General features: G+C 40.7%; 1 protein-coding gene across 1 annotated transcript in view; it reads left to right on the top strand.

Annotated features, from left to right (window-relative positions):
• LOC124798692 (probable Golgi SNAP receptor complex member 2) overlaps positions 1-16,584 on the top strand; it is a 37,428-nt gene that overhangs the window by 14,345 nt on the left and 6,499 nt on the right. The window contains exon 2 of the mRNA XM_047262201.1: positions 3,979-4,084. Within this exon, the coding sequence (XP_047118157.1) occupies positions 3,979-4,084 (106 nt within the window). The remainder of the gene's footprint in view (positions 1-3,978; positions 4,085-16,584) is intronic.

The following is a 16,584-nucleotide window of genomic DNA, read 5'->3' on the forward strand; positions in this document are numbered from 1 at the left end:
AATTGATTTTTGGTGATTAGAACTCAATACTAGTGAACTGAGGTTTTCTCTTAAGTTTTTTGTTTCTAGCAGAATATTAATAAACTTGTGCTAACTTGATGCGCATTCCCTTAAACTAGCTTTGTAATCTATCAATAGCTCAGGTCATCTCTCTTAACAACTTGAGAGTTAAAACAGAGCCAACAAAAAGGTAAACTAATAAAGTTGCTCGGCTCATTATATTTTACTCTTAGAAGTCTCTCCTTACGTTGATCTGATAAACAAGAGTTTTACTCATTTTCACTCCTTGTTATCGTATGGAATTATCTTCTGTATAAATCAGAAGTAAGCAGTAAGAATATTGTGTGAAGTAATGTTGACAATCAAACTAAAACATCTCAGCATGTGCATCTGCATCTTACATCTGTACTCTGCAAACTACTGAGAAGTGCATGGAAGAGGGTATGTCCCATAGTACCACATATTAGGGTTTCTTCCTGTTTCATTCACATAAGGAGCGAGGGACGAATGATTGTTTGAATGCATCTGTGCATGCAGTAATTATTTTAATCTTATCCTCACTATCCCTAAGTGAGTGATACATAGGGGGTTGCTGTGTGTTCCTGGAGTCATCATTTAAAGCCGGTTCTGAAACTTTGTTAGTAGACATTCTCAGGATAGTTTATGGCTACCTTCAAGAGTGTGCCATTCAGTTTGTTAAACATCTGTCACACTCTCTCATGGCTCAAACTAATCTGTGACCATTTGTGGTGCTTTTCTCTGTATATGTTGAATATCCCCTATTAATTGTATTTGGTACAGGGTCACACGCACACACACAAGCCACATTGAAGAGCTGTGTAGTGATAAGCCATTGTTTGTAGGTCATAAAACACTTTATAATCCATGTCAAATCTCTGAATACACTCCTGGAAATGGAAAAAAGAACACATTGACACCGGTGTGTCAAACCCACCATACTTGCTCCGGACACTGCGAGAGGGCTGTACAAGCAATGATCACACGCACGGCACAGTGGACACACCAGGAACCGCGGTGTTGGCCGTCGAATGGCGCTAGCTGCGCAGCATTTGTGCACCGCTGCCGTCAGTGTCAGCCAGTTTGCCGTGGCATACGGAGCTCCATCGCAGTCTTTAACACTGGTAGCATGCCGCGACAGCGTGGACGTGAACCGTATGTGCAGTTGACGGACTTTGAGCGAGAGCGTATAGTGGGCATGCAGGAGGCCGGGTGGACGTACCGCCGAATTGCTCAACATGTGGGGCGTGAGGTCTCCACAGTACATCGATGTTGTCGCCAGTGGTCGGCGGAAGGTGCACGTGCCCGTCGACCTGGGACTGGACCGCAGCGACGCACGGATGCACGCCAACACCGTAGGATCCTACGCAGTGCCGTAGGGGACCGCACCGCCACTTCCCAGCAAATTAGGGACACTGTTGCTCCTGGGGTATCGGCGAGGACCATTCGCAACCGTCTCCATGAAGCTGGGCTACGGTCCCGCACACCGTTAGGCCGTCTTCCGCTCACGCCCCAACATCGTGCAGCCCGCCTCCAGTGGTGTCGCGACAGGCGTGAATGGAGGGACGAATGGAGACGTGTCGTCTTCAGTGATGAGAGTCGCTTCTGCCTTGGTGCCAATGATGGTCGTATGCGTGTTTGGCGCCGTGCAGGTGAGCGCCACAATCAGGACTGCATACGACCGAGGCACACAGGGCCAACACCTGGCATCATGGTGTGGGGAGCGATCTCCTACACTAGCCGTACACCACTGGTGATCGTCGAGGGGACGCTGAATAGTGCACGGTACATCCAAACCGTCATCGAACCCATCGTTCTACCATTCCTAGACCGGCAAGGGAACTTGCTGTTCCAACAGGACAATGCACGTCCGCATGTATCCCGTGCCACCCAACGTGCTCTAGAAGGTGTAAGTCAACTACCCTGGCCAGCAAGATCTCCGGATCTGTCCCCCATTGAGCATGTTTGGGACTGGATGAAGTGTCGTCTCACGCGGTCTGCACGTCCAGCACGAACGCTGGTCCAACTGAGGCGCCAGGTGGAAATGGCATGGCAAGCCGTTCCACAGGACTACATCCAGCATCTGTACGATCGTCTCCATGGGAGAATAGCAGCCTGCATTGCTGCGAAAGGTGGATACACGCTGTACTAGTGCCGACATTGTGCATGCTCTGTTGCCTGTGTCTATGTGCCTGTGGTTCTGTCGGAGTGATCATGTGATGTATCTGACCCCAGGAATGTGTCAATAAAGTTTCCCCTTCCTGGGACAATGAATTCACGGTGTTCTTATTTCAATTTCCAGGAGTGTATTATTGATGAATGGTTATTGGTAAGAAAATTATGACTGGATGTATTAAACAGCTGGCATGTCTTTCTTGATGATGAATGTGTTTTTAACTGTTAAACTGCTTTCAGTGGGAAAAAAGGTTGTCAGATGTAGCAACATTTTAGGCAGACTATAGTTTTCTGTTCTGCTTCTTCTTTTGTCTACTTTCATGTGATTGCACTCCTGTGAAAATCAAATGAAAACACTAACATAAAAAAGATTTACGAACAATGAATTGATGCCCAAGATGCAATTGTTAGATATAAAGCTAAAGTCTCTTTATACAAGTCTGATCGTTTAGTAAATAAAAGTGAAAGCATGCCTCACTAAACATATACGTAATATGTACATTCTATTCAAGGCAATTCATAATTGTTGTTGATACTGTGGTGCAGTGGAATTTCACTTAAAAATAAAACTAATTCTAATTGCAACATATTGCTGAGATCATTTTGTAAGATGTGTCAAAATAGTGTTTGACAGAAACTAGTCTCTATGCATTTCTGATGCTCAGTGCTGGTAGGCTACAACATTATAGGACCATTACAGTGGAGGAGACAGTTTTACAAACTTTGGAAGACTAACGAGATACAAATACTTGCAAATTAGTTGTACACCATTATCACAGTTATCTTCATAAAGAACATACATAAGGGCCGAACCTAGGCCTTGATTTTCAGCACTGGAGAGTATTCTGAGGTTGGGTTCTGAATTGTCACATCACAGATACAGCAGAGTACAAGCAAAGCACAAACTAATTTACTAGAAATGCCACTTCAACTTTTACAATTACCATATCTGGGCTAACACAATTCCGCTTGCTATAATGAAGGTCCGTTTTCAGTATTAGCTCTTAATCATTGTTTGGACAGGAATCATTATGATTGTCCTTACACACTTTCAGCATCCAGTGAATCACTATCTCAATGAACATTATAGCAGACATTGGACTGAATGCAACAGACCTGTTGTTTTGCCATCTCAAACCCTGTGACTCCTGGTTTTGGGACACACACAAGGGCTTGTGCACTCTCAACTGCATAAGACAAGAGAACATCTGTGGACTGTAATAGTGTCTACTGCAAATAGGTTTTGAGGTGCGCTATAATTTTTCTGGTGTTTGTGTAAGACCCATTTCACCACTTTGTAGACAACAACTGCAAATAAACTTGTAAATTTATCAATTTTGTGTTACAATCTACACACATTCTCTGAAATAGTACAAAAGTACACTATGTTAGCTGTAGAATACTTTTGAAATTATAAATTTGTGAAGTTAGGAAAATGTCTTGTGATAGCTACATGACCATAATCTGAAATAACTGTATTGATGTAACATAGTTATTTAATAAATTTAAATCTGTTTACTAGTAGTGTATCCTTTTGTTATACTTTATTGCATTGCATATTATCTAAAATGAATTATGTAATGAAACTGCAGTGCAGTTCCTGGTGAGTAGAATACGGTTGTGTAACTTAGTACCGTTCTTTGTCACTGCTGGTTTTTTTGTGTTGTTAAGTTAGTTAATATTTATAAAAATGCATTGCTGAGATCGAATAAAACAACCCAAACCTTTAAGGTTGCTTATCACGTTAATGTTTGTTGCTCTAGCAGAGAATTAATTTATTTGCAGGAACTGTGAGCGTTTAGATCTTTTGGTGTATAAAGAGCCAATTCAAAAACGTCAGAGTGCCAAGCTTAGAGTGGATCAACTGAAATATGATAACCAACATTTACAGGTACGTAAGCATCCAACATTAAAACATAATATTTGTCAAGTCATCATTGTTTATTGGTCTCTTTTGATCCCATGAGGTAAGCAGACTGCAGTTCTAAGAGTTGAAGGCACGAGAGGAAGTCATTAATTGAGAAGGGAAGTGTGACAGGCTTCTAATCTATCCCTCATGTATTCTGTTCTGTCCATTGAGTAAACTGTAAAGGAAAGTAGGGAGAAATTCGGGAAAGCAGCTATGGTTTAGGAAGAAAAAGTGAAAGCTTTGAGGTTTGCCGATGACATTGTAATTGTTGGAGATAGGGCAGAGGACTTGGAAGATAAGTTGAATGGATAATTTCTTGAAAAGAAGTTATAAGATAAACACCAACAAAAGTAATACAAGGACAATGGATTGTACTCATATTAGGTGATGCTGAGGGAGTCAAATTAGAAAATTAACGCTAGAAATAACAGATGAGCTTTGTTTCTTGCAATGGGAAAAAAATACAAAAAACTGACAACTGAAGTATAAATACAGCAACGAAAGTCCTGGTGTAATGTAAATAATTTAAGAGTAAAGATACAAACTCACTTCGCTATTCAGTGAGTTGTTACCTTTACACTCCAACTATTTAATGTCAGATGTATAGTTGATATTAAATGTAAACTGGCTGTAGTAAGAAAAGCTTTCCTGAAAATTTGGTTACATTGCAAGTGTTAGCTAGGAAGTATTTTCTGAAAGTATTTGGAGTGTAGCATTCTGTAGAAGCAAAGTGTGGACACCATATTGTATAGAATGAAGAGAATCAAAGCTTTCAAAATGTGGTGCTTAAAAAACCTCCTTTGACCAATACTTCACTATCACTCATTAGTCTGAGACCTGCACAAAATATGATTGTTAGGAGAGGTAGAGAGGATTTATAAGAGAACAGCATGTTTCATTACTGGTTCATTTAATAAGTGCGAAAGGATCACAGAGATTCTCGGTCATTCCAATGACAGGTGTTGCAAGAGAAGAGTTCTGCACCAAGGTTATGGTTAGAGCGTACTATTTCTAGAAGACTGAGCCAATAATGTGCTTCCTCCTATGTATATCTCTCAAAAAGACCACGAAGGTGAAAATAGAGAGATCTGAGCTGTCAAAGAAGGGGGAGAAGTGACAGTGGCACACGAAGTATTCTCTACCACTCACCATAAGGTAGCTTGTGGAGTATAGATGTAGATGTGAAGAGTGCTGACGATTATGGATAGATCAGATAACTAATGAAGCAATAATGAATGGAATTGTGGGGAAAAGAGCTGTATCATGCAACTTGATGAAGTGAAGGATTGGGTTGGTAGGATAATCCCTGAGGCACCAAGGAATAGTCTGTTTGGTAATAGAGGGAAGTGTGTGAGAGAAAAAATATGTAGGGAGGCCAAGGTTGGAATACAGTAGACAGGTTTAAATGGATGTAGGGTGCAGTAGGTATGCAGATATGAAAAGACTTGCATGAGATACACTAGTGTGGAGAGCTGCATCAAATTAATACTTTTATTGATGACAGCAACAAGAGCTGTAGTTTTCAGTATGTCTTCTGTCATCGTAGTGTTTCAGCAAATAGAAGTCATGACTGAAAAAGTCAGTTTAAGCAGCCTCACAGGACTAAATGCCAGGAACTTGGTGAAGGTGGAACTAAAATGGTACATGCATGCAATTACTTCAACAGAATTAATAAATTAAACAATGGAAAATCCAGGATGGAATGTAAAAATATTATGAAAGGGGTAAGTCACAGATAGGCTGAACAAAGACTGTCAGAAAGTGAGCTTTCAGTCAACAAGGCCTTTATCAGAAACACACACACACACACACACACACACACACACTGGGAACTCGTTTACACGCACTGGGAACTCGTTTGGATTGGATACAATTTACTCCACCCCTACCAGTGCACTCTTTGTTGAAGCACATGAACTTTCAGTCCATCTGTTCCGTTGTGTCACTGTGCCAAATTTCTGTTTGAAAGGAATCAGTATGATCCAACAATGTGAGAGTGAGTGCCTCAAACCTAACCATACAGTGCTTAACTGGACACTTCTAGATCACTAGAACTCTTTCTCCTCTAGTCCAAGTGTGTTCAGACACTAGAGATATTTCAAGGAAGACCTTTAGAGCACCTAGAATAAACAGTTGTAGTATCCCATTTTCACAAAACTGGGCCAAGGTGAACAAAACTTCGGCACATTTTTTAGGATGCCTATACTGATGAGTTCAAAAAGAGTAAACATTTGGAATCATGTATTGCGTACCATGTATGCAGAAGCCTGAGCGATTCAGATTACTAACACAGGCAAGTTTCACGACAGTGGAACTTGTTGTGACACTAGAAGCACTTTGTTTCTGCTCAGAGATGACAGCACCTCTATACTTTCTACCAGTGGCTGTTTATTGGGTCTGAAAGTACTTAAAAATTTTAGCACCTGTGTGACTGAAAGCCCCATGTATACAGGATTATCGAAGTGCTGCAATTTATGCATTAAGAAGGACTTTCCATTAATTTCGCTTAGGAGAAATCGCACTGTGAGTTCACTGACAATGAAGCTGTTAGCCACTTCACCAAAGAAGTTACTGTGACATTATGTACCACCTGGACTGCAATCCCAAGTACAGATTACTGATATGTCCAAATAATGACTGGTATGTCCTACACAGATGCATGATAGAAGACTTGCTTGGGAATGGGAGGAAACAACAAGAGACAAAGGCAAGAAGTACACAATAATTCCCCCATCAGCTGCTGTTCCACGAAATCTCATACAAATTTGATGCTTGGGCCCCTCTAGTAGACTCATATTTAACCATAGGTGTTTCCATAAACATCTTCACAGGCTGTGCATCACATACACATGTTTCTGCTCTTTCGGAGAAGAAGAGGATGCAGGTGAATTTTTGTGTTTGGCTGCCCCAAACAATGTGAAAGAACTTTTGCAGCTTGGTCAGCCATTGACAACTTGCCTGATGGCTTTATTAGCAACACAGGATCACAGACTTTTCTTCGTGATGTACTGATTCACTGTTGCCGATCTAAGCCCAACGTATCACTGACGGTGGACTGCACAAAAGTGTTCCATAACTAGTGGTCAGTGACTATGCGTGTTCTGTCCAAGTGTGTGTGCATGCAAATGAACAAGTATTTCCAACATGGATTCTTTATCGGTACCTGTATATTTTATGTATATTTGAGCTCGCTGTATGGTGTAGCTTGTGGCTAATTAATTCAATTAAGAAGGGAAAAACTAACACAATAGACTAAATGCAATAAATCTTGCACTAACAAGTAAAATTTTGTGTAATGGAAAATGTGAAATAGAAATTTACATTTTATGCTTTAAATGCTAAGAGAACACTACCATAAAGATGCAGCAGAACTCCAGTTTTTCATTTTTTTGCAATACTGCACCAAAAATTTGCAGCCTCTGTGAAAATCCGATAAGATCAATGCTAAAAAGTCCCTGCTTGCATGTTTTTTCCTAGTAAGGTTTACCTTAGTTCTATGTTCTTGCTCGACGTCTCGCTTGACTTCGTCTCATTTTCTTCCTATAGGCATTTGATGCGACTGACTGACCGACTCATAAGTGGCACAAAAGACACAGTTCACACTATGGGTGGTGGCAGAGTTGCAGGAATATTTTAGGCGATTGCAGAGAGGGGAGACTTGAGAGAGGAAATGCTGACGTAATTCACAATCGGCATTGTCAACACAACCTGCAATGTTCAGCTTCACCACTCAGTTATGATATAACTACTGTTAGGTTGTGGCAGCAATGAGGACAGTGGGACAGTCGACATGAAGTGTTCTGGACCAAGCCAATACATGATGAAGGGGCCCAGCCACCACCTTTTCTTGTGCCACTTGTAACTCAGTCTCATATTTTCGCATGTATTTCCAGTGTACTTTATTCAGCAACACTATTGATCGTCAGCCTTCTAAATTAACCTTCTATATTGAAAAACTGAGTCTTGACGAATATGCTTGATCAGACTCGAGGAAACATCAGCTGTTTTGGGCCAGTGAGCTCTTATTGGCTGGCGACTTACTACCTGACCCAACTGCCAGCACAGCTACCACACCACACCACACACACAATAAGTTTACAAACCTTATTCTACGAAACATTCCAAATTCCTAAAGTACTGCATTATTAAGTATAAACAGCCTAGAGCTATAAATTAAAGTTGGTGCGAGAATCCCATTATCCTCCTCCTAGGTAGTAATTTTACCAGCACTCGTAATGTCAACCCCCCATGAACCATGGACCTTGCCGTCGGTGGGGAGGCTTGCGTGCCTCAATGATACAGATAGCCGTACCGTAGGTGCAACCACAATGGAGGGGTATCTGTTGAGAGGCCAGACAAACGTGTGGTTCCTGAAGAGGGGCAGCAGCCTTTTCAGTAGTTGCAGGGGCAACAGTCTGGATGACTGACTGATCTGGCCTTGTAACACTAACCAAAATGGCCTTGCTGTGCTGGTACTGCGAACGGCTGAAAGGAAGGGGAAACTACAGTCGTAATTTTTCCCGAGGGCATGCAGCTTTACTGTATGATTAAATGATGTTGGCGTCCTCTTGGGTAAAATATTCCAGAGGTAAAATAGTCCCCCATTCGGATCTCCGGGCGGGGACTACTCAAGAGGACGTCGTTATCAGGAGAAAGAAAACTGGCGCTTTATGGATCGGAGTGTGGAATGTCAAATCCCTTAATCGGGCAGGTAGGTTAGAAAATTTAAAAAGGGAAATGAATAGGTTAAAGTTAGATATAGTGGGAATTAGTGAAGTTCGGTGGCTGGAGGAACAAGACTTCTGGTCAGTTGAATACAGGGTTGTAAATACAAAATCAAATAGGGGTAATGCAGGAGTAGGTTTAATAATGAACAAAAAAATAGGAATACGGGTAAGCTACTACAAATAGCGTAGTGAACGCATTATTGTGGCCAAGATAGACACGAGGCCCATGCCTACTACAGTAGTACAAGTTTATATGCCAACTAGCTCTGCAGATGATGAAGAAATTGATGGAATGTATGATGAGAGAAAAGAAATTATTCAGGTAGTGAAGGGAGACAAAAATTTAATAGTCATGGGTGACTGGAACGCGAGAGTAGGAAAAGGGAGAGAAGGAAACATAGTAGGTGAATATGGATTGGGGCTAAGAAATGAAAGAGGAAGCCGCCTGGTAGAATTTTGCGCTGAGCATAACTTAATCATAGCTAACACTTGGTTCAAGAATCATGAAAGAAGATTGTATACATGGAAGAACCCTGGAGATACTGAAAGGTATCATATAGATTATATAATGATAAGACAGAGATTTAGAAACCAGGTTTTAAATTGTAAGACATTTCCAGGGGTAGATGTGGACTCTGACCACAATCTATTGGTTATGAACTGTAGATTAAAATTGAAGAAACTGCAAAAAGGTGGGAATGTAAGGAGATGGGACCTGGATAAACTGAAAGAACCAGAGGTTGTACAGAGTTTCAGGGAGAGCATAAGGGAACAATTGACAGGAATGGGGGAAAGAAATACAGTAGAAGAGGAATGGGTAGCTTTGAGGAATGAAATAGTGAAGGCAGCAGACGATATAATAGGTAAAAAGACGAGGGCTAGTAGAAATCCTTGGGTAACAGAAGAAATATTAAATTTAATTGATGAAAGGTGAAAATATAAAAATGCAGTAAATGAAGCAAGCAAAAAGGAATACAAACATCTCAAAAATGATATCGACAGGAAGTGCAAAATGGCTAAGCAGGGATGGCTAGAGGACAAATGTAAGGATGTAGAGGCTTATCTCACTAGGGGTAAGATAGATACTGCCTACAGGAAAATTAGAGACCTTTGGAGAAAGGAGAACCACTTGCATGAATGTCAATAGCTTTGATGGAAACCCAGTTCTAATCAAAGAAGGGAAAGCAGAAAAAATGGTTCAAATGGCTCTGAGCACTATGGGACTTAACATCTATGGACATCAGTCCCCTAGAACTTAGAACTACTTAAACCGAACTAAAGTACAGCACACAACACCCAGTCATCACGAGGCAGAGAAAATCCCTGACCCCGCCGGGAATCAAACCCGGGCGTGGGAAGCGAGATCGCTACCGCATGACCACGAGCTGCGGACTGGAAATCAGAAAGGTGGAAGGAGTACATGGAGGGCCTATACAAGGGCGATGTATTTGAGGACAATATTATGGAAATGGAAGAGGATGTAGATGAAGATGAAATGGGAGATATGATACTGCGTGAAGAGTTTGACAGAGCACTGAAGGACCTGAGTCGAAACAAGGCCCCCGGAGTAGACAACATTCCAGTAGAACTACTGACAGCCTTGGGAGAGCTAGTTGTGACAAAACTCTGCCATCTGGTGAGCAAGATTTATGAGACAGGCGAAATTCCCTCAGACTTCAAGAAGAATATAATAATTCCAATCCCAAAGAAAACAGGTGTTGACAGATGTGAAAATTACAGAACTATCAGTTTAATAAGTCACAGCTGTAAAATACTAATGCGAATTCTTTACAGACGAATGGAAAAACTGGTAGAAGCGGACCTCGGGGAAGATCAGTTTGGATTCCGTAGAAATGTTGGAACACGTGAGGCAATACTGACCCTACGACTTATCTTAGAAGAAAGATTAAGGAAAGGCAAGCCTATGTTTCTAGCATTTGTAGACTTAGAGAAAGCTTTTGACAATGTTGATTGGAATACTCTCTTTCAAATTCTGAAGGTGGCAGGGGTAAAATACAGGGAGCGAAAGGCTATTTACAATTTGTACAGAAAGCAGATGGCAGTTATAAGAGTCGAGGGGTATGAAAGGGAAGCAGTGGTTGGGAAAGGAGTAAGACAGGGTTGTAGCCTATCCCCGATGTTATTCAATCTATATATTGAGCAAGCAATAAAGGAAACAAAAGAAAAGTTCGGAGTAGGTATTAAAATCCATGGAGAAGAAATAAAAACTTTGAGGTTCACCGATGACATTGTAATTCTGTCAGAGACAGCAAAGGACTTGGAAGAGCAGCTGAAGGGAATGGACAGTGTCTTGAAAGGAGGGTATAAGATGAACATCAACAAAAGCAAAACAACGATAATGGAATGTAGTCGAATTAAATCGTGTGATGCTAACGGAATCCGATTAGGAAACGAGACACTTAAAGTAGTAAATGAGTTTTGCTATTTGGGGAGCAAAATAACTGATGATGGTCAAAATAGAGAGGATATAAAATGTAGACTGGCAATCGCAAGGAAAGCGTTTCTGAAGAAGAGAAATTTGTTAACATCGAGTATAGATTTAAATGTCAGGAAGTCGTTTCTGAAAGTATTTGTACGGAGTGTAGCCATGTATGGAAGTGAAACGTGGACGATAAATAGTTTAGACAAAAAGAGAATAGAAGCTTTTGAAATGTGGTGCTACAGAAGAATGCTGAAGATTAGATGGGTAGATCACATAACTAATGAGGAGGTATTGAATAGAATTGGAGTGAAGAAGAGCATGTGGCACAACTTGACTAGAAGAAGGGATCAGTTGGTAGGACATGTTCTGAGACAGCGAGGGATCACCAATTTAGTATTGGAGGGCAGCGTGGAGGGTTAAAAATCGTAGAGGGAGACCAAGAGATGAATACACTAAGCAGATTCAGAAGGATGAAGGCTGCAGTAGGTACTGGGAGATGAAGAAGCTTGCACAGGATAGAGTAGCATGAAGAACTGCATCAAACCAGTCTCAGGACTGAAGACCACAACAACAACAACAACAACAACAACAACAACGTAATGTCAAATGATGTAACCTGTAGGGTATGTTATTGAAAAGACTATCACTTTTGCTAATGATGTACGAGGTCATTGAGCCAATTCCCAACACACTACTGCCACAAATAATACCTTCAAACATGCAGTTTTGAGGGTTCTTTCATTTTGTGTTCACCTCAGAAATAGCAAAATATTATAGGCTACGTGGTGAAATAAACTGAAGACTGTGAAATATGCCAATTCAGTGGCTTCCAGCATATAGAGTGACAAACAGCAAGTTTACTTGGCGGCTTGTTCCAAAGTATGCCTGATGTGATTGATGTCAGCAAATGGAGTGACAACAAATTCCACTTACTTTTAATTTATACAGTTATACCTCGAACGCCCTTCACTACTGTGAATCAGTTACAGTAGTTCTGTGTGAAGCCTGTTAACAGAATCCAGAATGTATTGTGCTTCTGCTGACTGCAGCTAACGTAAGCCACTCCATTTGCTATGTGCAGCAGCACATTACAGGATATGTTTAGTGAACAGTTATTGCAGTTCTCAGTGGTGTTTAACGCATTGTGATGGCAGAGAGATTGTTATAAATGTGGGTTGATGGGACAGAGAAATACTGAAATCATTGCTATAAATAAGTGCCACATGTGAAGGAAAGCGTGTGTGTGTGTATATATGTGCTTTTACACCACAGCAAGTGACGAGTTCGAAGTGCAAATGGCGCATGTTGGCAATACCACAGTATGCTCCACTTCGACTACTCAGCACAGTAAACAAGGAAAAGTTTGCAAGCAATACACTAGAGGTCCCCAGAGTATGCTCCTCTGCCATTGGCTATAGAAGGAAAACACATGCCCCCACATGTTAGATTCCAATGCCCTTCACCGTGGTTCACAGCTTTGGGTTTAATTCACTATGTTCATCAATTTTTGCTTTCTTCTGAGTGAGTTTAAGGGAATGATCTCTTAAAAATGCTGTTTTGACGGTGTGGTCAGAAAATAGCTCGATCATGTTGTACCCAGGTACCAATTTCGATTTTTTGGCAAGCTTTTAGTTGGTGTTACACATCGATCTGATGAAATTCAGTACCACAAATTATTCCATAAACATTGTATTGTACACTTAATTTTACTCACTTATATATATTGTATACAATTTATTGGAGAGTTTTACAGTTTTAATAATATATGTCAATTACATGTGTATTTACTCGTATTTTGGGGGTTTTAACATTTTCCTCAGTTCTGTTTTCCTCAATTTTGCGTTTTTCAAGTCTGGACTGCATAAAAATGCAAAATATGGGTTTCACTGTATTCACTGTCTGTACATAAAACAATGCACAGTTCATTTTGTTACACGGTTGCTTTTGTGTTAGCTATCTTCTTAGTAACAACACACTTACCTGATGAAAAACGGTAGCAGCAGGTTAGATATTTTCATTGTGCTTTGTAGCTTAAGAGATTGATGTGTCCTGTGCTAATGGAGGAATGAAGCAGTGCTTTTCCTCCCTAACTCTTCTCTATTTGTAACAACAATATGAAAAGGATAAATTGTTACTCACCATGTAGACGAAGCAATGACTGGAGAGAGAGAAGTTACAAAATTATATTACTGCGTGGTGTCCTGAAGAAACTGACATTGATAAGTCCTTTCCTTCCACCTTCAGTTTACATACAATCAAAAGAGACTGCTAGATATTATTAGCTGTTGGACTAAGCCCTCACCAGACGTAGAACACACACACACACACAAAGCCACTGCCGACACCATTGTTTACAAGTTGTATGCTCACCACATAGAGGTGGTGTTGGCAGCAGACAGGCACATTTAAAAGTAGACTGTTGCATATACGACAGCCTTCTTTTAAATGTGTCTGTCTGCAGTTCAGTGCCTTCTCTATGTTGTGATTAGCAATCTGTCCTGTTATAACAGCCCGAATTTCCATTGCTTGAAAATAAGATGATCACTTTTTGTTGGATGATTATCATCAGTCAACATGTAACTGAATCCACATTGCTCATTCATCCATTTGTAGTCGGTTAATCTCATATTTTACTTTGTGTGACACTACTAATATTTTTTGAGAATTAAATGTAGTTTGAAGGCCAAGATTGCAAACAAGAGCCTAGAAATATCTCCCAATTTTCTTAACAGTACACTGATAACAAGTGTCAATACTTAGGTAACACATAATTATTCAGTAAGAGACAAATTATAATGAATATTTGAGCAGTATGTTCTTTAATTGTCTTTGTTCTTCTATGGTGGATCTGATATGTCCTCTCTTTCTTCAGAAATGTTCCGTGCCCAAATTTCATAATCCCTCACATAGTAAATATTAATTTGTGTTTAAATCATCAGTTCAGTAGCAAGAAGCAGACTTTTGCAAATGATCCCTTTCTCCCTTCAGATTAGACATATAATGCTATTATCTTTCTTTTTAAATAAAAATTTACATTAAAAGAACATGTTCTCGACATAAAACTGATGTTAATAGTGTAGGAGGAGTAAATTAGTGTTTAACGTTCCGTTGACAATGAGGTCATTAGCGACGGAGCAAACGGATTAGGGAAGGATGGGGAAAGAAATCGGCCGTTCCCTTTCAAAGGAACCATACCGGCATTTGCCTGAAGTGATCTAGGGAAATTATGGAAAACCTAAATCAGGATAGCCGGACACGGGATTAAACCGTCATCCTCCAGAATGCAAGTCCAGTGTGCTAACCATTGCACGACCTCACTTGGTTGATGTTAATAGAACAGGGGTTTAGGATTTGAATTATTTAGGGGTCTAATGGAAAGAAAGTCCTCCTCCTCCTCTTCTTCTTCTTCTTATTGTTATTATTAGTAGTAGTACGAGCAGCAGCAGTGAGACATATCTCCAGATAGTAAATAGTAGTGGTGGGAACTAAACTTGAAAAGTCTATTAAGGAAGTAACATGTTAGACTATTACGAAAATATTTGACTAGGGACAGTAAATTTATTAAAAAATAATAATTTCAAATCTATATTATCACAGTTGAGAGTTAAACATTTTCAGTGCCTTGTAGTGTTGACAAATTCTGTCCGCATAACATTGTTGCACAAGGGTACAGACAGCTCTTTAAATTCTTCATTGGAGTCAGTGTTGGAGCCAAGCCACATTTCCAGGTGCTCGAAGGGGTGTAAATCAGATTTACTCTTCACTTTTGTGTACTACTCGTAAAACATTGCTTGGGAGTCGGAGCCAGGTATGCAGTTTTGCAGAAATTCAAACACCATCTAACAATAGAAATTATGTGTGCCTTCAAGTCAGAGCACAAACATGACAAGTGATTAAAAAAATGGAAGAGGACCCATTAATTGGTCCTAATTAATAAAGCAGATGTCAGGCAGGGGTGATACACCTTCACTTGGCCTTGTTGAGAAAGTCTTGGAGGATGCAGCTAAAGACATGGCTCACATTTTAGTTGAAAGCTTTTTTACTGTCACTGCATCATCCAGACAGCCTTCTGAGTGCCAGATGTTCCTTACGACTATGGAAATAAGGCAGTTCCATTTCTTCTCTTGTGATGAGGTGGTCTACAATAACCCAGTTTGCATGTGGAAATTGGAACCATCTCTGTCTGCAACCATAGACACTGCTCCAGGACTGGAACACATTCATTATGCCATCCTCTGTTACCTGTGCCTGGAGCCCAAAGGCAAGCTCCTACTTTGTTTCAGTCAGATCTGGTTTGATGGATAACATCGCAGCACTTGGAAGGAGGCAATATTAATTCCATTGTGGAAACCAGGCAGGGACTGTACAAACCCTAACAATTACCAGTTTGTGGCCCATACCAGCTGTATGGATAAGATTCTCAAACATGTGCTCAACTGCCACCTCATCTGGCTCCTCAAATCCTAAGGTCAGCTGTGCTGCTCCCAGTGTGGTTTCAGATGCTACCATTCCATTCTTGACAGTTTAATTCTGCTGGAGATGGCAACAGAGGAGTCTGTCTTATGCTGAAACTATTCAGTCAGTGTGCTTTTTGACCTTCAACAAGTTTACGACACCACTCAGAGGTACAGCATCCTTCACCAGCTTCGTGAATGTGGACTATGTGGACATCTGCTGCTTCTTATCCAGTCCTTTCTCAAGGAAAGGTGCTTTTCGTATTGTGTTGATGATATCTTGTCTGACAGCTTGTTCAAGAGAATGGTGTCCTCCAAGGCAATATACTCAGTGTCACGGTGTTTGTAATCACTGTCAATAGCATCTCAACCAAGAGGCCTGTTAAACGCTCCTTGTTTGTGGATGACTTCGTGATCTTCTGCCCTTCTTCCAATCTTAAAATGACAATGAGACAACTACAGCTGGTCATAAGGACGTTGGAAGCTTGGGCCAATGAAATTGGCTATAGGTTCCCGCTGGGGGATTACTTGTGTCAATTTTAACTAGGCTTGTCAGAGTTTTAACCTGCCAGAGTTTACAAAGGGGGACAATATTTTAAATTGTAAGAACAATGTGCACTTTTTGAGGCTAGGCACAAAATTAACCAAGCTCCCATACTGGAATGGCCCATGAACAAAGAGCATCAAATCATTAAATATTTTGAAATACCTCAGTGGAAAGGCATGGAGAACTGATTGTTTCCGCTTCCTGCAGTTATATAGGGCATTTGTCAGATCATGATGAGATTATGGCAGCATTGTTTGTGGACCAACATATGCATCCTACTTCATGATGTTACGACTCTGTCCACCACGTTG

The sequence above is a fragment of the Schistocerca piceifrons genome, chromosome 5 (assembly GCF_021461385.2).
Source record: "Schistocerca piceifrons isolate TAMUIC-IGC-003096 chromosome 5, iqSchPice1.1, whole genome shotgun sequence".
NCBI lineage: Eukaryota > Metazoa > Arthropoda > Insecta > Orthoptera > Acrididae > Schistocerca > Schistocerca piceifrons.